We start from the raw sequence: 22,811 nt of genomic DNA on the forward strand, positions 1-22,811 counted from the left end.
CCGAAAATGAACGTCGAAGGAGCAGGTCTGGCAACTTCACACGTCTAGGTGAGACTTTAGAAACAAACTCACGAGCGAAGTGGTGATGACCAAGGTTTCAAACAGAAGAGAAATGAGCCACCGGGGTTGACAATAGGGCAAGTTGCAAACCGAGAACAAAAAGCGCTTCAGAACCAGTTGCCATGTTTCAGCACGGCTTGTGCTAACAGCTTTCTGTAAAATACAGTTTGAATGTGACGTAGGATGCATGTATAATAGACTATACCTATACACCCAAGTTTTGTGTTTATTAAAAGTTTATAAAAATCCTCTGCCATAAGAAAACTCCCTCATTAAACAAACAATATTAACTTTACTAATATTATGACTATAACTTGTTCTATCTCGTCTTAAGCTAACAACAAAACAAATTAAACTCTTTTGAGAGAACACAGTATGACCTTACACCCCTAATCTGTTGTTTTTCATGCCAAAGAGGATGACATCACTTCCCTTTGGCATGCAGACAAACAATCCATTATTAGCATGCCCCAGGTAAAAATGAAGCGTGGAAAAAAACAAAACAAAACAAAAAAAAACCCAAGCAAGTCCAAATAATGATAATAATCATATGCTTCACCATAATGAGCACTGCTTGAGGAACACGATTCATATCCTTGAGCCAATGAACTGGCTCAAAATCACAATCATGGATAGCCAGACGGACATGTTCATTTTTACTTATGACACATGTGGTACGCGAGCTTTTAACAGTACAGAGATGAGAGAGACGACCGTCATATGAAGACCTTTTACTAAAATAACCACCTGTGACTGCTCGATGATTAGAAAGCGCGTGTTGACTACGGCTAACACAATCATAGCAATTCATCTCTAAAATCCAGTGTGTTACATAAACACTGAAAGTCAGAGGGTTATATTTTCCTGACGGTGTAGGTTGTGTGTGGCCACAAAAAAAAAAAACAACTTCCAAAGCAAACTTTATGAAGAAATGTGATTTATGTGGACACCGTGAATGTCTGTGGTAAGCGGAATGTCAGGGATGACTCAGTAATGAGAGAGAGTGATTCATTCTGCATTGCATGATACAGATGCTACCTAAGGGCAGACGAGGTGAGAGGTAAACCCTGTTTCGTAAATGCTCAACCGCGTGTCACGTAGAAACACACACACACGCGCGCACACGCGTGCGTGCACACGCACACACACACACACACACACACACATTGTACACTCTTCCACCAAAACATATGCCTTTCACATCAGAGGGTTTTGAATCAGAATTTTTTGTGGTCAGTATTGCAAACACAGCGCATTCTTATTTTAGGCTGCAAAAAATCATATACTTTAGTGCTGTTCCATGCAATATTACAAAATTAGTCTTTTATATTTATGAATATTTATGTAAAAAAAATCAGTATACCCGGTACTGCATGTTCATGACTCTACATTCATATGTATATTGTGTCTAAACTCTTTAATATTCTTAAATGAGACCTCAAACGAAACTAGCATGTACAGTGAACATGCACAGACAGATATGCTCCTAAAAGCAATAGATGAAATCTTTCTTTCCATCTCTCTATTACATGTTAGGTAGGTTTTTGATGAGTGAACAATGCAGTCAGAGGGGAAAAAGGGTGTGGGGGGGGGGGGGGGTGGGGGGGCGGGGGGGTGTAGGAACTTGTATCTAAGAAAAACATTCCTGGAAAATGTTTGGACAGATAAGTGCATTGTGGTGATAACTGTGTGTTTGGCCTTGCCTGTGGCCCAGAGACAAGCTGGCATAGAGCTGACACATAGAGCTCCACAAGTGCAGACAGAGCTTCTGACTTTCCAGTGACAGAGGGCCTGTACGGGCAGAGCGTACATTTCACAACAAAAGTACTAGTGTGTGAATAAGCTAAAGGAAAGAAAGGCGATGACTGACATGCAACTTGTTCCAGTGCCCAATTTTTTTATTTTTTTTTTAGGGCAGATGACATCATCCTAATTAGTCACAGAAGAGACACAATTATTCAGTTGACTATAATATCAAAAAAAATGTTTTTAATTGTTTTGGATTTGTTTTGATCTTCAGTCATGCTGCTGATCTGTGCATGGTACTTAACAACACAATGTAGAGTGATGAGCTAAGGCCTCATCTTAAGCAAACTTTTGGCAGCATTTTTCCATCAGAGCCAAGAAACATCTGTCCATCTCCTGCAGTGGCTATTCCAGTAAATAATATGTCACTGGACCAAACTTGATCTGAGACAAAACACACACACACACACACACACACACACACATGAAATCAATTCGCCACACCTCTCTTGAGCTGGGTTATGAGACAAATGTCAAAACATAAAGAGTCTTCCCAATTACTTCTGAATTTCTTCTCAATATTTCATCAGGATCTTTCCAAATTAATACGAATATATTTTACCCATTGTTCATTTTTGGAGGATGAAAAAGTGTTTCCTAACTGGAAGACATATGAAGAGGGGTCATCCATCACTGGGAAGAGTGTTAATACAGAGTCTGTTTTTGCCAAGCACACACACAGAGAGAGGGACTGTGTCTGTCACTGGTGACCTTGTTTTCCACTGATCTCATGTTAATTGCATCTGGCCTCAAGTGCTCCTGGGAGACCTACTAACCAGAGTGAGGATAAATCCCTCAGCAAGCCATGTTTTTTTAACATCACTCATGTCCTGTCCCTTGCAAGTCAATTAGATGAATTTTATTCATTTAATTGGCAGGGATGTCAAAAGCGCAGTTTGGGTGCTTAGGGATGGGGTGTGTGGGTTGGAGGGTGGGGGTGTGGATGGGTTGGGGGGGGGGGGGGGGGGGGGGGTTGGAGGATTGCTGATGGCCAGCTGCCTGGACAACCCAACCCTGATGTGCTGACTAACTCTCTCAATGGGCATCTCATTTGATTTATTATGGGATCTATTCAAAGCATGAAACTCCAGTAGGTCTGCTCAGTCACCAACACCAGCTGAGTTTCAATCACACAATCTATTTCTGACTTAGGGAATGGTGAAATCAAGGGGCAATGCATACAAACTCAGTGTGACCATGCAAGAAAAAGAAAAAAGAGAAAAAAAAAAAGGAAGAAAAGTTCAGGGGCACTTTGCAGGTCGGAGGGGAAGAAAAAAATTCGGATGATATCAAGTTAAAACTGGCAAATATATACATGATGTGACTGGAAACAGCATATCAGGGTTGGGAGCAAGCTGAATTGCATGAAAGACATTATTTTTTATAAAGTGTTCTATAAAAATATAAGTAAACCCCAGTCACTCATTCCAGACACTCTAAATACTACAGGTGGCCACATATCATTGGCTCTCATCAGCTGTGGTTCCAAAAAGATCCTTTCTGTTTAATGCATTGGACCTCTAATGAGGAATGATCAAATTGGCCCTAATCTTGCCCAAGACAAAACAGTGAATGTTAGACTGGGCTGAGACCTAGCCAGTGAAAATACAGGATATTGGGACTTAGGCCAAAGCACTCATTAATAACATAAAACTCAACTTGGAATGAAGGAAATCTGACATGTTCAATGTCCTGTAACTGAGCAAAGCTTGCCTGAACACATTTGGGGAAATAGCATGCTACAAAGGCTACTCGTCATTTTAACTGAAAGGCTCTTAAATGGGGTTGATCTCTCATTGGATTAGACCAGAGCCGAGGTAGATCCAGGGTCAGCTGTTTTGATTGGCAAAAAGGTTACAGAGATTGGTGGCCTTGATGATCAAAACGTCAGGCGTAAACCTCGATGAGCCGTGCACCTCTACCGACAGCCGAGCAGCACTCAACAGCAGTTTCGCATTTTGACAGAACGTTTTAATTTAGAGCATACGGAAAATCCTCATACGGCATTTAAAGGAATCATGTCTGAAGCCCTTAAAAACAGAGATGTAATTATTGAATGTTTGCCATTCGATAGACAACTGGAAATGATCTCATTTAAACTTTGGCACAAAAAAAAAATGCTCTTTTCGTATAATCAGACAAACTTGATGACGAATTACACGAATTATAAGCATGGAATGGTTCTCCTACGATTCTCTTAAGGTGGATTTGGAGCTCGGCTCTGTAGTACTACCTGTTCTGTATTTAGTAGGTGGTACAATCATAACTGATCATGGCACATGCTTGGCTCTTCTGTTCTTGTAGGGCTGTCAATCATTTGGGGGTTCATCGCCAATCATGGCCATGTACAGTTTGATGGACTACAGCGTCATGGCTGTTGCGTCACTTTGCCTATTACTTACTGTTTGTCATCTTTTTTTTTTTTTTTTTTTTTTAGTTGAATGTGTACAGGACATCGTCCATCTGGTTGCATTCTGAGGAGTACATACCAATGTGCATTCAAAAAGACTCAACTATTAATCAGCTAGCAGCCATCATTGAGAAAATCCAGCCTACAAAACCTGTAGACTACACTGCCATCAATAGGCAAAACGGTTGCAGTGACACCCAGCTATTAAATTTTAGAGAATTACAAATGTTCTCAGGGTGCCATCTGTAGACCACGTGAGGAATTACCTCCAAGAACCAGAGTAAATCACTTAATGCCATAAGGTAAGTTAGTTTTACGATTAAACAGGACATCATGTACGGTATAGCCCTCATGGGGGGACTTGCCTTCCCAATTATTCTGGACTGTTCTGTATTGAGTGCTGCAGTTAGTAATGTATGTTTTTTTTTTGTTATTCAGATAACAATATGCAAAACACTCAAAGATATTCCAGAAAGAAACTATCCTTCTTCTGGGTTTTCCACATACTTACCATTTTGACAGAATTTTGTTGTTTGTTTTTTAGTGTACATACATATATACATACATACATACATACATACATACATACATACATATATACATACATACCTACATACATACATATATACATACATACATACATACAAACATACAAACGGCGGCGCCGCTAAAAATTTTGGGCCCTATGAAAGAATATAATATACTTTTGATAATAATAATACAGTGCTCTATGAGTGCCCTCTGTCAGTGCTGGGCCTTTGGAATTGTCCTAACTACCCCCCACCCCCCTCCACTACCGCGCCCCTACATACATGCATACACACACACACACACACACACACACACGATCTCTGTGTATATGTATGAAGGTATGTATGCATGTAGGCTATGATTTGCTATACTGCAAAAAAAAAAAAAAAAAAGGTTTGTTTTAATATATAACTCATACATTAGAATTATATGTTTTTTTTTCTGCATGTTATGACAATTTTAAATACTTCGTTCGGAAAATAAGGTTGCTGTACTTGTCACGTGTATTGTCCAAGGATAGCAGGGCTTCGCTTTCCTTTTCTTTGCCCCTCTCTACAGGAAAGCACCAGTCCGTTACAAAAGAGACTGCTCCAGGTGAGGCTCGAACTCACAACCTCGGCATTGCTCTGCATTGTACTGCTGTATAAGTACCGCGCGCTAACCGATTGCGCCACTGGAGCTCCACTTCTGTGCGCAAGCAGGACTGGTTATGATTGACACATTGTGTTCAATCTAGCTTTTACTAATGAACGTGGCTTGTGTTCCACTTTTAATCGAATGCAACTGGCTTTCAGTTATAAGCACTCACAGCTCACAATTCCGGTCACTATCAGACTTGTATTTGTTTTAAACAACCGTTTTTGATGTGGACCCACAGTGCATATATGCTAACTGTTAGCTTGCTAACGCACATTGTGGTTCTGGAGAGCTTGTTAGCTAGTTAGCCATTACTGGCAGCCAATAATGTTATACACGGTTTCTGTAAAATATACAGGTTTTATTCATTGTGCAATGCAATTTTGGTTTGCAATTACAGCCTAGTTTCAGTTCAGTAACACACCATTTGTCGAGGCTCGTCCGTTAATTGACTTAAATTGAAATAGAGTCTGCAGGTTAGCATGCTATGCTAACTACCTAACAACATATCTAACAGTATTTGTGATTAGTGGTGCACATGATAGACTATGACATTGATGATCACGGTTAAGTTCATTAGAATAAGTGACATTGAGTCCTAAAGGCCTTATGAAGCCTTTGCGTATATGGGTGTGTTTCTACATTGGGTAAGAACAGCTAAGCTGTAAATCTTCATGTTATAGGCAAACCTGCAGTTTTATAAGCATCAAGTTTGAATTTCATCGACTTCAAAACAAACCTGAATTTGATTCAGTTTTCATGTTCGATAAGTATGGACCTGTCACTAAAACACAATGCCTCCCCCATCCAGTTACTCATCAACCAACTTTGTCGAGTGAAGGTTTAGAAGGTCATTTCTTGTAACTAAACGAAGTTCAAAGTAAGCTTTCTTCATGTAGAGCGGCTGGGCCCATATTTTGAGCTTTAACGCTGAACTATACTATCACGGCAAAAATGACAAACAAATCTTTTCTCGTCAACGTGGATAAATGGATTACTGAAAATGAAAACTCTTTCTTGCCACCAGTATGCAACAAACTAATGTAAGTGGCCTCTTACCAGTTGTTATAGGTTAGATCCCTACCTCGAGGTTTAAACCAACGTTATAATGGACTGAAGTAGTGTATTGTTACTGTTATCTTGGAAGCCTGATTAGAAAGCACATCACTGAACTATTAATGAACGACGGATACGCTTTAGATAAATTAATATTAACATTTTACATTTATTCACTTAAGAGGCGCTTTTATTTAAAAAACAAAACAAAACAAAAAAAAAACCTTCCAAGAAAGACAGAAAACAAACCAATATTTCTGAATTATCGATGACGGTTTAATGGGCACCATATTATTTAACATACCAATGTGAAATGTCATTTAAAAGTGGTCTTTTCCTGCAATGTTTAGGTTCTTTTATCAGCTTAACATCATGTTTGTTGGGGGCCCAAACGTTAGGAAGGATTACCACATAGAAGAGGGTGAAGAGGTGAGGAATTCATTAAGCCCTTCACTCACTTCATGACATAACCACAATAGTTCCTGCATAAACTTTGGACCTGGGCAATGGTCTGCAGCTCTTTGTTTTCACAAAGCTAAAAGCTAGAAGTCATTGTTTGAAACAGCCTGTGCTCTAACGGTGCTCATCTCTTTGACTCGCTGATGCTGTTGATTCTCTGAATTCTCTGGTTAATGATTTTCCATCTGGTTCAAGTATCTCCGTCCTCAGTAAGTCAACGGGCTTTGGACTTTCAGTTACAACAGTCTGTCTCACAAACTTCCAAAACCATCATCATTAACCTGATATTGTGGACAAAGTCTCCTGAAATGCATCTTTGGTCAGTAACATAGCCATGTTGGTGCAGTAGGCACACTACAGATAGATTGTTGGTGGTGCCATTTTTCAAGTGCTTTACCAGTTATAGCCATTGAATGATAGTGTTAAAGTAAGTTAAGCAACCTTGTGGACAAAGTCTCCTGAAATGCATCTTTGGTCAGTAACATAGCCATGTTGGTGCAGTAGGCACACTACAGATAGATTGTTGGTGGTGCCATTTTTCAAGTGCTTTACCAGTTATAGCCATTGAATGATAGTGTTAAAGTAAGTTAAGCAACCTTTCCTGAAGCGACCTGTAATACCCCTTTCTCAAGTATATATACTTTTCCTTGTTCATATTTTTAATAAAATTATTTTTCAGCATTGAGAGAAACAGTGAAGACCTTTGAGCAATTTGACCAGAATTATTTCATATTCTGCTCGTTTAGTTCGTTCTCTTTCTTTCGCTGAGTTTGAAAATGAAGTGATTATGTGCTCTGTATGTCCCGCAGAAGAAATGCACTAAGAAGAATTCCCATGCAAATCGGTCATTTCTCATATAAACCGCTAGAGGGCAGCACAATTTCATCTTGTAATTGCACTTAAAGCGCATTGCATTTCACAGCTTGTCCTCATGTAACTTCTTGAACTGGTGAGAACAGAATGGCTTTTGGCACTTTTTAAGAAGGACCTGCTGAAAGACTGGTGACAGTTTAGGTCCAAGTTTGGAAGTCTGGACAGATTCCTACATGGTCTTTAATATTCTGTCTTTGTTGTAGGTTGGGCACAGAGAATTAATTCAGTGCGCAGTGCCTTGATTCTAATAGCACCTTGAACATCCAGCCTCAATTCTGCCAAAAAAACCCCAAACCCCCCCCCCCCCAAAAACAACCCAATAAATAAGAAGGGCATAAGTTTCTCTATAATAGCTTATGACACACATTAGCATGTTACGATTCTTCTGTGTAAAACTACCAGCTTCCATGTATTTTGTCCATCATTTTTCTTCTTCCTTGCTTTTTCTCACAGCTTTTTTACCAGGTCAAAGGCGACATGGTGCTGAAAGTGGTCGAGAACGGCAAGCATAAGGACGTGCATATCCGTGAGGGAGAGGTGAGAGAACCATCGCTGATCTGACTAAAGGACTCCCCAGGGCTAAGGATCCATAAAGCCCAAAGCAAAGGGGAGGGGGGGAGGGGGGGCTGAAGTAAATTGTGGGCCAGCACAGGCTAGCATGCCCTAGCCCACAGTACATTATAGTCCCAGACAGAACCCAGGGACAAGGTGTTAGCCTGACCTGTGTGAACAGAAACATGTTTGAAAAGGTGACAATATAGAACTGTTTCAGTGTCTACTCACAGCTCCACACTTATAGCAACGTATTATCACATGTCAAGGCGTTATGCTGCGGTGAGGAGGTGTCACACGAGGTAAAAAAAAAAAAGGTAAAAACTGTTAACTGTGTCAGTGTTGCTTAAGTGGGTGTTACAAAATAAGGTTGCATGTAAGCTAAAAAGATAAATATCAGTTGTATGTTTGTGTAACAGACCAGTACTTTAAGGAATCAGACACTAACCTTACCCTGGAGGTTAATGAATGTTAGTGTGAACATAGACAGCGTCATGTTACTGTTAACAAAGGGCTAGGGTAATCTTGGGAAAAACCTCATTACAGTGTGAACACAGTTTAACTTTCTCACACGATGAGGTATAACTTACTTTTTTTGTGTCCAAAGCTTAGACTTGTCTGTCAATGTGGCACACCACTGTGTTTCACGAATGTTTTTTACCGTGGTGGTAAGTGTGCGTGTGTGTGTGTATGTGTTTGTGTGGGTTTTTGTGTGGATGTACCTGTGTGTGTGTGTCTGGGTTGGGATCTTAATAGTGTGTCTCAGTGTGTGCATGTGAATTTTTGCATGTTGGCATACGCTTGAACAAGCGCACGTGTGCGTACGTGTATGTGTTTGTGCGCATTACAGCACGTCTCTGTTTAAAACGATTGTATTTATGGACACGCGTAGCGGACTGTGCACGGGTGTCATAGTGCCTGTTTGGGCTCACTCTCAGATGTTCCTGCTGCCCGCACGCATCCCTCACTCGCCTCAGAGGTTTGCCAACACAGTAGGACTGGTGGTAGAGAGACGAAGACTCCGCACAGAGACAGACTGCCTCAGGTAAAAGAACTCTAAATCCCATAATCCCATAAGACCCGTATTACACCGCTATATGTGCTCCTAACCCACTACACACCCAGATTCACTCACACTATTCCTTAACTCGTAACATTTCATATTACAATGTTATTGTCTCTGTGTGGCAAATTTTGCATCAGAGGTGCTGTCATGTCAAGTAGGGCTGCAACAATAACCGCAATACCGCCATACCGCGGTATTAGGAGACGGGGCTGGCCGCAACTGTGCATGGACTGAATGTTCTTTCTTCAGAATAGACACAGTTTCTCACACAATCTTTTCAAAGCCCTGATGCTTCTGATAACATGGCGCCGAAGATTACGTAGTTATTTGTGGAACCCATGCTGAAGTACAGCGTCACAAAATGCTCCACGTTCCTCATTTTAACGCAGGCGACTGGCTGCTCTTCTCAATTTCCCCTCTAATCGATGGCTTTTTGTCTTTCGAAAGCGATAAAAACAGGAGAAACGATGTTTCTTGTAGCAAAGCCAAATGTGTGATCGCCAGTTTGGGGACATTTTGAGTTTGAACCCAATGATAAGGGGGCACCAGGTATTTTAGAAGAGGCAGTATGAATCAGTGAAGTGAGCTAAGGCCAGGTTCAGACTACACGACATCAAAAAATCTAGTATCGCAGAACCGCTCAAATTACACAACATTTTTTCTCTTAATCTGATGTCTTATCGACGTTGTGGTGCGCACATTACACAACCGAGCGCAGACAAGTGTTCACAGATTACAGGATCTATCACCTGGGAGGGATCCCCGACAGAGTATTTCATACCTATACTCACGAAACAGCACTCGAGAAGTGAAAGCACACAAAAAGTCTTTATTTTCTTGCAGTTTTGTCAAAATGGAGCCAGAGCAGGAAGGTACAGCATCTTTACCAACAATAACGGGTGAATAGATGCCGTCAAATGTCGATTTCAACATATTAAGGGACAAGTAAAAGTGAATGAATAATTGGGGGAAAAAAAGGGGGGGGGGGGGAAATACCGCAGAAAGGGAATTTCTATACCGCAGCGGCCCTAATGTTTAGACTATGCACTACTACTGCTATGAATAAAAAAAATCCCTATTAGGTCGTGTTTAACACTGGATCATAGAGACATGGTGCAGCAGTAAAGAGCAGACACACAAGCTGTTTAGCTGGCTGTTTGTGATTGTAGGTACTATGTGGACAACTCCACCGACATCCTGTTTGAGCGCTGGTTCTATTGCGAAAACCTGGGGACCCAGCTGATACCCATTATTAAAGAGTAAGTCGTATTTTATTGCGTATGTGCCATTACGTGAACAGTATTCATCCGCGTAGGGGTGAAATACACTTTCTGTGTTTTGTATGAATGTATTTGACTAAAGTTTCCATGCTCGTGTGTCAGGTTTATGGATTCGGAGCAGCACAGGACTGGAAAACCCGATCCAGGTAAAGGAACATTATTTTCACCTCTACTCTGAGAGAAAACAGGCTAGAAGCGAATGGAGAACACGTCCAATAAAAAGTCTCTTACTTCAGTGTTGTTGTTTATGTTACTGGTCGAACTTGTTTAGGGATTTCGTCTGAATACACAAAGGTGTATCCAGTGCTTTCCTGTTTTGTTTTCTTTTATCTCGTAATCACAGCCTTTTTATTTAAAAAGAGAATTAGAACACTGCGCTATTTGAAGGCCCTATTTCATTCAGGGTTTAACAAGCTTTTAATCAGCACTGTGCTTCCTGCCTGTCAGGGCCAGACTTAGAAAGGGGAAGCCTGATATAATACGGGAGTTTTGTTATAAATTTGTTTTGCTGTTGCAGGAAATTAAAAAGTAAGCCAGACCTTGCATAGACCGACACTGGCAACATGAGCAACATTAGGGTTTTTTTTTGTTTTTGTTTTTTTGTTTTTCATCTTCATCTTTACCAGTGTCATATTGTTGCGTGGCAACGTAGTGTTTCATGGCCACTCTGTTGTGTGTTTTTGTAGCGGAGCCCACCAAACCAGCCCCTTTCCCCCTTAACGACATGAACGTGATGACACCCTTTAACTTCAAAGAGTGGGTGGAGAAGCAGCGACCCTCGCTGGCCGGCGGAAAACCACTGGATATGTTTGGAGCTCAGTTTGAGACTGAGGTGACAGGAAGGACAAATCAAGCAGTCCATTGGTCAGGGCTAGTCAGGTTCTTAGAGATCAGTCTGTATGTCAAGACAGGAGCTGGTGTGCTTTTTCCTTTGTTTGTATGTTTTTGTTTTTGTTTTTTTTTTTTGTCTTTGTGAGTTTTTCGCTGCAGGGTGTCTATACTAGAGAGAGAGAGAGAGAAACAGAGTTTGTTTAAGATATAAATCTGGGTGTGAAAAGATGAAGTCAAAATGGACCATACCTTCCCAATACTAGACTTATCAGAAAATGCGGTTTATGTGTAAACACTTTTGTAATATTTCTCATTTGATTTTTGGTGAGACAACCATCTAATGTCTTCAGATTTGCAAAGAGAGTGTTATTGAATGCTTTGGAATAGGGTGGTTTTGGGTCGAGTTTGCAAAGAACGTTAGTCACGGCCATGTGAAGTTGAGTATATTTGGTTTTTATCCACTGTCTCTCAGACTATGCTGTATGGTGCGGGAGAGTCAGAACTTTCCAGAAGAGAAACTGATGGCTGGATCTGGCAGTTGGTTTGTTTCCGACCTTCTTTTGCTGTAAAGTTCACTTAGTAAGAATGTCCAGCTACTCCTCATCTCTCACAGTCTCTCTCCCTCTCCCTCCCTCTCTCGCTGTCTGTCTGTCTCTCTTTCTCTCTCGCGCTGTCTCTCTGTCTCTCTCTCTCTCTCTCTCACCTTCTCTCTCGCGCTGTCTGTCTGACTCTCTCTGTCTCTCTCTCTTTCTCTTTTTTTTTCTTGCTGCTCCAGGAAGGATCATCAAGTGTTACCATGAACGGCCAAGAATTCAGTCTTTCAGTTGGCGACAGTCTCCTTATACTAGGACAAACCGAGTAAGTGTGTCTTTAGTTCAACGTGTCGACAAAGGGCTAAGTGAATATTTGCTTTCCTCGTCTGTGTGTTTGTGAAAGAGAGAGGAGGGAGGTGAAGAGGAGTGAGACAGAGAGGGAGGGAAAGAGAGAGATAAACTTGAACTCTGTCCTGTTGGTGAAAGAGTGAAGGGCATGTTGACGAAGCAGCGGAACAGTGAGATGAGGATGCAAAAGGATAAAAGAACACTCTCTGAAAAATAACAAGCTCTCAGAACTTAAGTACCTCTCTTAAAATGTTTGTGTCAGATGATTTAATGGGTGTGTGTGTGTGTGCGTGTGTGCGTGTGCGTGTGTCTGTGTGTCTGTGTGTCTGTGTGTCTGTGTGTGTGTGTGTGTGTGTGTGTGTGTGCGTGTGTCTGTGTGCATGTGTCTGTGTGTGTGTGTGTGCGTGTGTCTGTGTGTGTGTCTGTGTGTGTGTGTTTGCGTTCTTGATCGTTTGTTTGTGTGTTTCTGCAGTTATAAGTGGAAGCGGACAGAGGGCTGTATCGCACTGTATGTTGCTCAAGATCATGCACGGAAGAGACTGTTCTGAACCGGGTCAACACGCTGACCTTAAATGCTGATTTTGGATCAGAGTAGTCTGTAAACTAATCTTAACACATATAACACAGAGACCCTCTAAGTGCCTGCTTCTGACTTGTAGCACTGCTGTGTAAAGAGTATCTGCTACACCAGTAAGCAAGAAGCATTGTGATCATAGAAATCCTAGTTTAATTACTGGTTATTCGTTAATCATTTTTGTTCCTAGATTTAGAACCAAGAACTGCGAAGACAGAATGTTTGAAATAGTCTAAGGCACTGAATGCCTGAGTGAAGACAGACAGCTGGAAATGTCGGTCAGCAAATTTATAACTGTTATGTTTTGTTCTAAGCCAAAAATAGTTTCTAGTTGAACCGCATATTGCTTCCTGTTTTGTTGAACTTGACATCACTACATCTTGCACAAATTCACACATTTTTTCTTCAGATGTTCCACCAATGCCTCCCCTATTTAGAATTTGCAAGATTAGATTGAGTTAATGAAAGTTAATGATGGCAGTTTAAGATGCAAGATAATCCAACGATGTTTACAGGATCATGAATCTTTTTTTTTCTGTAATGTTAGAATAGAGCAATAAAAAACAAACAGATTTGTATGCAAGTGCCATTTCAGTTTTCACTGTGAAACCTGACTCCAGATTATCTGGGATTTTTGGTTAATCCTGCCTTTTCTCTATGATGAATTCATGTTCGTTCAGGTAGAGTGGGTTTTTTTTGTTTGTTTTGTCTGAGTCATCTTTCAAAGTGTCATCTTTTACATTGGCAGCATCACTGTGGGATTGCATCAGAAATAAGTTTCCTCGTGTGGTTGTTAGAAATATCATGTCCACACATCCTGGTTCGTCATCAGGACAGATCATCACTCTGATAAAAACTCATTACCACAATATAGGTTGCCCCTTTTGTGTAATCATTTCATCCAGGAAACCCAAACACGAATATATATTCCCCTGTCTATGTGTCATTTACTTTATGGTTATTTTCCGAGGAAAATTCCAGAAACTTGCCTCGATTAAGGGTTGAAGACATAGGTAGTAGATGAGTAATAGACATAAGTACAGCGTAACAAGGAAGACAGAAATACACGCTGAGTGTTTTGAATGAGAAGGAAGTATTTCAAATACATTTGTAAGTGTTTTATACTTAGTATTTTAAGTACTTTTGATCACATATAATTTTAGGCATATTATCAGGGCCTCAAATCAAAGTGTGAAAGGTGCACATTTTATGTAGTTTTAGAGGCGTTTGCTAAGCAGTTCTTAAGTTTGTTTTATACAGTCATACCTCAGGCCTCTTCACTGCAGAGTAGTATGATAGCATTGATTATTGCTTTGTGTGCTTGTCATCTGTGTGTGCATGCTTACAACACACACACCGGAAAGAGAGCAGAGTTCACTTCCACTCTGACTCAGCAGCCCCTGTGCCAACTGGCCTCAAGTCTCTGTTCAGATGCGCAGACGTATCTTTAGCGTGTTCCTTATGACATGCTTCTCTGCTATGAGTGAAGCCAGGGCCCAGGGTGCAGCATATTCCAGAGTTACAAGTCCCATCAGATTATACCTGAAACCAGAGTAATCCCAGGGGCAAGCCTGCAGCAACCTCAGCAAAAAACCCCAGCTAAACTCCCACAGATATATAAACGAGGTGTAGATGGTCAGCCGGACAGGTAGGGGGTAGCGTTTTTGCTGCATTTTAGCGCTCAGGCCTTCCATAAAGTAAATGGCAGAACTGTATATGAGCAATGCCCAAAGGCTAGTGTGTCCCGGTAACCTCTGGTCGCTGGTATAGAGCCAGTCCCAAACAGCGGTGAACGCCACCTCACAGAGACATCCGTGCAGGGCGTAGATGTACAGTCGTGCCAGGGGCGAGAGTGGGATGAACATAATCTCATCGCTGGGATCAGCAGGGGCTTCAGCATCACCATAGTGGTCTGTGGTAAGATAAAACAACAGCCACTTCCTCTCACCAAAAACAGAGACAATGGAAAACGTGTTGATTCTACTCTCTGTGATTAATACATGGGCAAATATTTGATAAGCGCCTGTCAGACTTTGGTTTCTGTGTCCTGTGCTGCAAATATGACGTCCGGCTTTTTCTACATTTTCATATATTAACATATATATGTATATGTATACTCAAATCATTCAAATAACATTCAAATAATCGCTCTCATCTACTCTCAGTGAAAGAGGGTGTGACTAATATTGATTTCTTTCACGGAACTACTTTTCATTTTGGTGAAGCTATTGATTCTCTTCATACAACTTAAAACTTTCCGTCAGCAAATGCAAAAAGTTACAAAATAAGAGCTTCGGCGTTCTTGAGAGTTTCAACAACACTTGTCTCAAATAGCAAATGTATCACACCTCTGCTTTCGGTGCGACAGGTGCGGGTGCTGTGGAATAGAGTGTGAAGTTTCAGGACATAAGATTTATTGAAAGGGGTCAGGACATAAGATTTACTGAAAGGGGTCAGGCTATAAGATTTATTGAAAAGGGATGTTTTACCCCACACGTCATCGTGTTTAATAGTGCCAAGTCAACAAGAAATGGTGAGAGCAAGCTCATGTTCACTTGGTACAGTTCCTAGCTTCTGAAACTTCTCCTCTGAGCTGTGAAAAACGCGGAAGGAAACCGGTCGTCGCCATTGAGCCGCACATCGTTAAGTGCTACTGTTTTGTAAACAGATGTTATCACTTATAGGTGCTTAAAGATTAGAGGCTCAGTTGTGAAATAGACCTACTACAAGTGAACTTCTCAAATGAACTGACGTGTCTTTCCAATTTTCAGTGTACGGCTTTAGTTATTTGGCTATCCCATTGAAAAAATAAAAACAGTTTCAAACAGTCTCATGTCATCTATGGGGGTATACATTAATATTACTGGATCATTTTCTTCACTGTAAAAGAGTAAATCAGCTTGGATTCATTTACATTTATTGCTGGATGAGAAAAGGATTTGTATCAAATCGCATGAAGGGTATATAAAACGAGAAATGCAACACCTTCGTCGGTAGAATGGTCCGCCTTAAAAATAACACTTCTGTGACACATCTGTAACTGCATGATAACATTTTTTAAAAATATAAAACGGTCCAATTTCTGTTTGAGAAAAAAAAAAAGCATGCATATATTATACTCACCTATACCCTTTGAGCCTACCCTTCTGACAGGTTGTGGTCTGAGCTCCATCTTCAGTTTGTCATTCTTCACCTAGTGAACCTCCACACCGCAGCTCCTCATTAAATAGCGTTTCCCTGTTTGCATGTCTGTCCTTACTACTGAGTTAGCCTGGGCTAAACATTAAACCAGCTCATGCTTTCACTGATTGACACCGGCATCCCTGCTATCATGTGAAGGCACAGGTGTGTGAACTTGTGGCACCTTATTGATCATCTGCATCATTTTTGTGTGGGTTGTCTGTGTGTGTGTGTGTGTGTGTGTGTGTACGATGTTCTTATAGCAGATCAAGGTCCCCACTTTGTCAGTTGCCACTTCCAAAAACCTTTTTTTTTCCTTTTTTGAAAAGATAAACAAGTGGTTTATAAGCTTTTATTTGGTTATGATCAGGGTTAAATTAATGCATGCGAGTACATGTGCATGTGGATGTTACACCCAAGTACACGTCACCTGAGGAGACATGTGGATAAGTCCTTTAGCCGGTCAATGTTTGACTGATAAGCGTAGGACAGGAGTTGAGAAAAATGGGGGTTGAGTCACTTTGTTGGGGCTCCTGAGATTAGATAACGTAGTACAGGTATACTGATCATGAATGAAAAGCCAGTTATACATGAGCTCATAGGATCAGTGAATGTAGTGCCGGGTTTGAAATGGCTAACCTTGCCTCACTATTACCTCGTTGGTCTCCCGTCTGGCTTTTGCTCACAGGCAAGTCCTGCTGCTGATGAAAAAAGCCTTTTTTTTAATTATGTTTACAGCTAGAAAAGTTTTTCTATTGAGTATGCCAGCGTAAAAGTTTATGAAACGTTCAATTCATGTCAATTTCAAGTCATGAAAGGAAATATACTTACATGAAGAATGGTTAAATGGTGCCACTTTTTTTTTTTTTACAACTCATGTCCACATGCAAAACAACTGGTTCTTTGTGATGAAGTGTGTGTTTCTTTCTCTATTTCTCTCTCTCTCTTCCTCTGTGTGTGTGTGTGTGTGTATGTTTGTTTGTGTGTGTGCGTGCGTGTGTGTGCGTGTGCCTGCTTACTTCTCTCTGTGATAATGAAAATCCGTAATGGCCCTCTTATTGGGCCCCATATGTTTGCTTTTCTTTGTGCTATAAAAAAGAAATGAGATGTGCCCTATGGAGACCAGAGTCCACACACATAACACACACGCACACACACACAGATCAAATTGACTTGATGGTCATTGACCGCCCACTCCCCCCCTCCCCCCCAAAAAAGAACAGAGCGGTACACAGTCTTCATCTACTATTAAATAGTACAATACTTTACTTTCACTTTCTTTCTTTCCGCTTACTTTCTTTCTTAAAACTGAATCCTTTGTCAAACTAAAAGTATGCGCTGGCAGTTGTTTTTTTTTTTTTCCTGCTACTGTAATTCCGAGACACCCTTGGTTCTCTGGAACCATCATCTCACTGCACTGTACTTACATCAGTAAACACTTCTGACTGACTCTGATTCTGAGGCTGATAGCTTGTTTCAACAAATCCTCATTGTTAGAGAACTGCATCTGAAGTACATAACACAGTATTACACTGAGACACAGCATTTACAGACTCTCGGCTCACGCTCCCTCGCCTGACGGTTCTTACACCGACGGCCTAAGCTAAAGTATTCCGCATGAAGAATTTCAGCCATAATCATTGCTCTCCATAAACGAAAAAACATGTAGCACTTATTTCTGTTAAGTGTTTTGCTTTTATAGCGGTTGATAGCATTGGTTTTCACTCACTTACACAAATTGCATCATGGCATTTGATATTCAAGATGTTTGACACCATCACCACCCACATTCACATAAACAATGTAGGAGGTTTTCTTGTAAAGGAAACCTCAAAGTTTCAAAGAGTGATTGGACTATTTCCGAGCTGCTGAAAATTTTGATTGACTTATGAGAAACTGGGGGGCTGGGAGGGATTTGGTTTAAATATCAACCAGAATTGTGTTAATAAGTCATCAATGTAAACATACAAGAAAAAAAAAACTGGTGTGCATATTTTTACCATATGTGTATTTTACAGTGATTTATTGAATAGTGACTGGTCCCTCAGGATTCCATGGTTCTAAAGGTAGATCAGGCAGAATGTGTGCTGTAATCAGATAGCTGTTGTAATGAGCTAACAGTGACTGATCTGACACTGAATCATATGTAATGCTCTCCTTAACACCAGCATTATTTTATTATCTTCTAATATTTGATTCATGAACCTCAACTGCAAACGTGTACTTTGCCACCAGCCATTAAACAAATGTTCTTGTAGGACAGTTTTAGTGTGAAATTTGAATATGGGTCTATGCTCAATAGAGGTTAATGGTGCTATTACCCCTGCTGCCATAGTATATAGTTCTGTGCTTACAGAAACCTGTCAGCTCTGACTTACTGTAGGTGTGCTCTGGTCCATTACAAGAAGCCAAATTTATATCCTAATATCCTGGACAGATACTGAGTCATCTCCACGCCGACCACTCTTGAAAAGTATGTTTCGGAACAATTAACATAATTTTTTTATTTCAGGGAAGTTGTTTTTTTTTTCCATTGCTTTATTAGATGGAGCTAATGACTAGTCACATGAATGTGAAGGCTGATAGCTGATGTCCAGATATCATCACAAACTAAGAAGCGATAAGATTTATAAGTCCCAAAACAGACAAAGAGGAGACTGGCAAGAGGTTTAAACCTCAAGGTTAAATTGTCAATCCCATGGTTCAGGATCTGGAGGTGTTCTTTGGATGCGTTTAAAACTGGTTGCTACGCATGAGTGAAGCACTCACCTCGCAGCACACAAAGCGCCCACCCAAAATTTTTCATATTGGAAACACAGTCAAAGTTAGCAAACCAAGATGAATGAAAAGAAACTACCTAATGTATTTATTACAGGCAGGTTTATCTTGACAATATATTAGTGGCTCTTTTTTTTCACCAGTCAAAGCAAACTCTTCTCTTCTGCGCCTTCAGACTTGTTTAACGTAGCTATTCTGAGATACAGAAACAGAGGGCTGTACTTATGTATTGTATTGCTGTATTTACGCGACACTTTGTCAGATTTTAGTCCGTTGGTTTTGTTGAGGAAGTGGAACAGAACCAGAAATGTAATTTTAATCGTAGCAGTGGGGTGTGCCCACACCTCCGCTCTAACAACTTCATGTCCAAATTCATGTTTAAAAGCCATTCTACCGACAAAACCACATCTGCAAACACATGCCATCACGCAAAATCAACGACATTTGTCTCCCTTCTGTGATAGAAAACGAATGAGAGTGCGGCGCATCATTTTACAGCAAAACTACAAATGATGAACTGAGATTGAATGAACGGCACAGAACAAAAAATAGAATGGCACAGTTTCAAATTAACTTGATGATGCCATTGTGCATGTGTATTGTTAACAAAACTAAAATATGGTTCTAGACCTATAGACATAAGACATGACTCACTGCATTGTGCCTCCAAAAGGCTTGTTCGAAACTGCAGAATTCAGCATTTACATTTGAAGAGGATTTCTGTTGGTTTTGTTCTGACTCAGTGAAATCTTATCTCATAGATCAGACTGTGCTAATGTATCTCTAAGCAGCATCTGGGTAACCAGCAGATGAACCATGGTTTAGTGAATTCAGATCATTTATAAGGTATTTTATAAGGAATCTATAAGGTGTTTTTATAAGGAATTTATTTAATAATGGAGCTGTTTCCCACTGTTACCGCTATTTTGGGGAAAACTGGTTTGTTGTACAATTTGTTGTACATTTGAGAGGGAATTTTGGCATTTCCAACTTGGACCTTAGCACAGAGAGAGAGAGAAAAAAAAAACTTGCACCTAACCAGAAGGTTTTTATTTATTTATCTATTTATTTATTATTTTTATCTTTTTTTTTAATGTTCTAAGCACTGAAGACGTTGAGTTGATGAAAGACACTGGTGGCCATAAGTACAACCTCTTATGATGTCATAATGTCGTGCAAGGAAAGGAAACTTGGCCAACAGTCTTGCTGCCACTCCTCTTCCAGAATGCATTTGAGCTGAGGAACTTCTGACAGTGCACCAGTTACAAGCAAAGAGTTCCCCGATACACTTCATTTACCCCAAGTTTCTCGGGTTCAGCAAGTACAGACAAAGCCAAACTGGTAAGTGACAAAACTCCTCAGATGAAGAAATCATTTTTATGGTTGGCAGATCTCATATATGTGCATATGTATGTGTGTGTGTATGAGTGCATATTAACTGTTTAAAAAAATAGTGACACTCTATAGCTACTGGCAACCACTGTAGGCTGAGGAAGATTTTATCTGCTTTTGTTGTTTCCTCTTTACAAAGTGTGGGTTTAGACAAGAGAGCATGTCAGTACACGGTTGTATTACACATTAGGTGTATTGCAAAAGGGTCTGTGAAATATTTAAAGTGACATAACAGGAAGCATATTGCTTTTGGGTTACAAGTACACCCCTATGAAGAAAGTACACATAACTCTAAACTGGGTTCCTTCTGTACTAGCTGCACTTAAACAGGAGTCACTTTAGGTCTCAAGGCTTCATGAAAAATTCAGTGTTACTCATACTGGCTTGTCAGAGAGCAGCTGATTCCAAATAAGTCATTGTATGCAACCTGCCAATATTCAGAGGAATCTCAGCAAATTAACGAGAGTGCCAAATTCTGAGAGAAAAGACATGACTCATGATTAGTGTGTGTGTGTGTGTGTGTGTGTGTATGTGAGTGACCTGGGGGCGGGGGTGGGGGGGGGTTGTTAACATTTCAGTACACTCACTAATTTTGAGTGTAGTTAACAGTCAGGATTTGCAGCAGTGCTGTTCTGATTAGACTTTAGATTAGCTGCTTTGTCTGAATTGCATCAATTAGTAAGGCTTTATGCACTTAAGTGAACATCAAAGCTACCCCCACCCCCACCCACAAGATAACTGCATAAGCCCTCTGCCACTTAGCAAGCAGTTCAATACTGTAACAAAGTGCTGCTCCTCATTAACAGACAGGCTTCAAAGATCATCACTGTAAAGATTAGTCCTAAAGACTAGTATAGATGAAAAGAGATGAAAGAGCTGGTGAGGGTACAATGGTGAAGAGAATTATGAAACATAAGTGACACAGGAAGAGAGAGATGGTTGATTTAATAGAGTGTTTCCACCACAAAACAACATGTAGGCAAATATAAACAGAAAAGACTGACATCCTCCCGTTTCTTCTTTTCTTCTGAATTCGTTTTCTAGCTAAAGGGACAAAAAAAAAAAAAAAAGGGGAAGAAGACATCTCCTTCCTGTTACTGAATGTGGCATTTTCTGAGGGAGGGATTTGGTGTCATCAAAAAATCAGCTTCGAAATCCATTCTGCCGTGGTGTTAAGATCGTCCGTACCGTCATGCCTAACGATTCTCATCACTGTGGGGAGGACCCTCAGAAAATAGTGGCTTCTGTCCTCCCTCCCATCATGATCATTGAGCTTATTCTGGGTCTGCCGGGAAATATCGTGGCTCTGTGGATTTTCTGCTGCCGTCTGAACTGCTGGAGGCCTACCGTTTTGCTCCTCTTCAACTTGGTGGTGGCCGACTTCCTTCTCCTGGTGAGCGTTCCCTTCCGTATCGACAACCTCCTCCGAGGCGAGAACTGGGTGTTCGGAGACGCCTGGTGTCGAATCAATCTTTTTATGCTCGCCGTCAACCGCTCGGCGAGCATCGGCTTCATGACGGCCGTGGCTGTCGACCGTTATTTTAAAGTGGTCCACCCTCATCATGGCGTGAACAGCATTACCGTGAAGCAGATGGCCGGGGTGGCCGTCTTCATCTGGGCCGCAGTGATCCTGCTTAGGCTGCCCCTGCTCACCAACAACCTCCTGAGTGTTCGAAACAACACCAATCTGTGTCGCAGTTTCAATTCCTATGAAGACCCGCCACCAGGCATCAAGTTACATTATATGTTATACTTGGCTGAGTTCTTCCTACCTCTTTTGCTCTTGGTTTTCTGTTCAGCCCGAATTGCATGCATTTTACGTAGCAGACAAATGGACAAGGAGAAGAAAGTGCGGCGGGCCATCCGGACAGTCCTGGTGATCGTCGGGGTCTTCGTCCTCTGTTTTCTCCCTGGCATTGCAACGGGGCTGGCCAGTTTAAGCATAAAGAAATTTGCCCCAGAAAACTGCAAAGCGTTCAGATTGAGTTCACAGTTTTTTAGTCTCTCTATAGGGTTCACCTACCTGAACAGTGTTCTGGATCCAGTCATCTATTGCTTCTCCAGCTCCATGTTCCGGAATGCTCTACGAGGGTGTGTCAACAGGCTGGGACTAGTGGATCTACAGTTGAGTCGCCGTGGTAGCACCGTCAGTGACAGCTAAAGGATTACCATAGGCTAAAATGAGGGGTTCACCTCCTGGCATCTTCCTCTGAGAGAAGACCCACAACAGCAGACAATGACTGTGTGAAAATAGCTGTGAAATGTAAAAAGCTTTGAGTCATATTGTCTCAGACATTCATTCATGAGAGGTTTAGAGAATGTTGAGACAAAGCAGAAGAACATACAGGGTAAAAATTCAACTGGTTACAAACTATTGTGCAGTCCAGATGAAAAGAGCATACATGTACTCATAAGTAATAGTGTGAAATAACAAATGATCTTCTTT

General features: G+C 40.9%; 3 protein-coding genes and 1 non-coding gene across 4 annotated transcripts; 2 read left to right on the forward strand and 2 right to left on the reverse strand.

The window, feature by feature from the left end:
- Window positions 1-5,393: 5,393 nt before the first annotated feature.
- On the reverse strand, window positions 5,394-5,487 carry trnai-uau (transfer RNA isoleucine (anticodon UAU)). Its single transcript has 2 exons — window positions 5,450-5,487; window positions 5,394-5,429 (listed from the first exon to the last, which is right to left on the reverse strand). It is a non-coding gene; the product is annotated as a tRNA-Ile (tRNA).
- Window positions 5,488-6,311: 824 nt separating this feature from the next.
- On the forward strand, window positions 6,312-13,593 carry haao (3-hydroxyanthranilate 3,4-dioxygenase). The gene is made up of 10 exons (XM_030772789.1): window positions 6,312-6,486; window positions 6,850-6,928; window positions 8,285-8,368; window positions 9,322-9,428; window positions 10,619-10,708; window positions 10,832-10,875; window positions 11,416-11,561; window positions 12,033-12,101; window positions 12,336-12,418; window positions 12,914-13,593. Exons 1-10 carry the CDS (start codon window positions 6,398-6,400, stop codon window positions 12,987-12,989), a joined length of 867 nt encoding a protein of 288 aa, XP_030628649.1. The 5' UTR covers window positions 6,312-6,397; the 3' UTR covers window positions 12,990-13,593.
- A 349-nt stretch (window positions 13,594-13,942) lies between these two features.
- LOC115810781 (transmembrane protein 229B) lies at window positions 13,943-16,255 on the reverse strand. Its single transcript, XM_030772790.1, has 2 exons — window positions 16,139-16,255; window positions 13,943-14,927 (listed from the first exon to the last, which is right to left on the reverse strand). The coding sequence occupies exons 1-2, from the start codon at window positions 16,185-16,187 to the stop codon at window positions 14,443-14,445; spliced, it is 534 nt and encodes a 177-aa protein (XP_030628650.1). The 5' UTR covers window positions 16,188-16,255; the 3' UTR covers window positions 13,943-14,442.
- A 5,274-nt stretch (window positions 16,256-21,529) lies between these two features.
- Window positions 21,530-22,526, forward strand: hcar1-3 (hydroxycarboxylic acid receptor 1-3). The gene has a single exon (XM_030772381.1). It carries the CDS (start codon window positions 21,558-21,560, stop codon window positions 22,524-22,526), a length of 969 nt encoding a protein of 322 aa, XP_030628241.1. The 5' UTR covers window positions 21,530-21,557.
- The last annotated feature ends 285 nt before the right edge of the window (window positions 22,527-22,811 follow it).

The sequence above is a fragment of the Chanos chanos genome, chromosome 4 (assembly GCF_902362185.1).
Source record: "Chanos chanos chromosome 4, fChaCha1.1, whole genome shotgun sequence".
Taxonomy (NCBI): domain Eukaryota; kingdom Metazoa; phylum Chordata; class Actinopteri; order Gonorynchiformes; family Chanidae; genus Chanos; species Chanos chanos.

What these genes read in the sequence shown, in the direction of transcription:
- hcar1-3 (XM_030772381.1), top strand. Translation starts at nt 21,558, where the DNA reads ATGCCTAACGATTCTCATCACTGTGGGGAGGACCCTCAGAAAATAGTG.
- LOC115810781 (XM_030772790.1), bottom strand. Translation starts at nt 16,187, where the DNA reads ATGGAGCTCAGACCACAACCTGTCAGAAGGGTAGGCTCAAAGGGTATA. An exon ending in GGTAGGCTCAAAGGGTATAG is followed by an intron (nt 14,928 to 16,138) that starts GTGAGTATAATA and finishes ATCTTACCACAG; the next exon opens with ACCACTATGGTGATGCTGAA.
- haao (XM_030772789.1), top strand. Translation starts at nt 6,398, where the DNA reads ATGACAAACAAATCTTTTCTCGTCAACGTGGATAAATGGATTACTGAA. An exon ending in CTGATACCCATTATTAAAGA is followed by an intron (nt 10,709 to 10,831) that starts GTAAGTCGTATT and finishes CTCGTGTGTCAG; the next exon opens with GTTTATGGATTCGGAGCAGC. An exon ending in GAGCTCAGTTTGAGACTGAG is followed by an intron (nt 11,562 to 12,032) that starts GTGACAGGAAGG and finishes ACTGTCTCTCAG; the next exon opens with ACTATGCTGTATGGTGCGGG.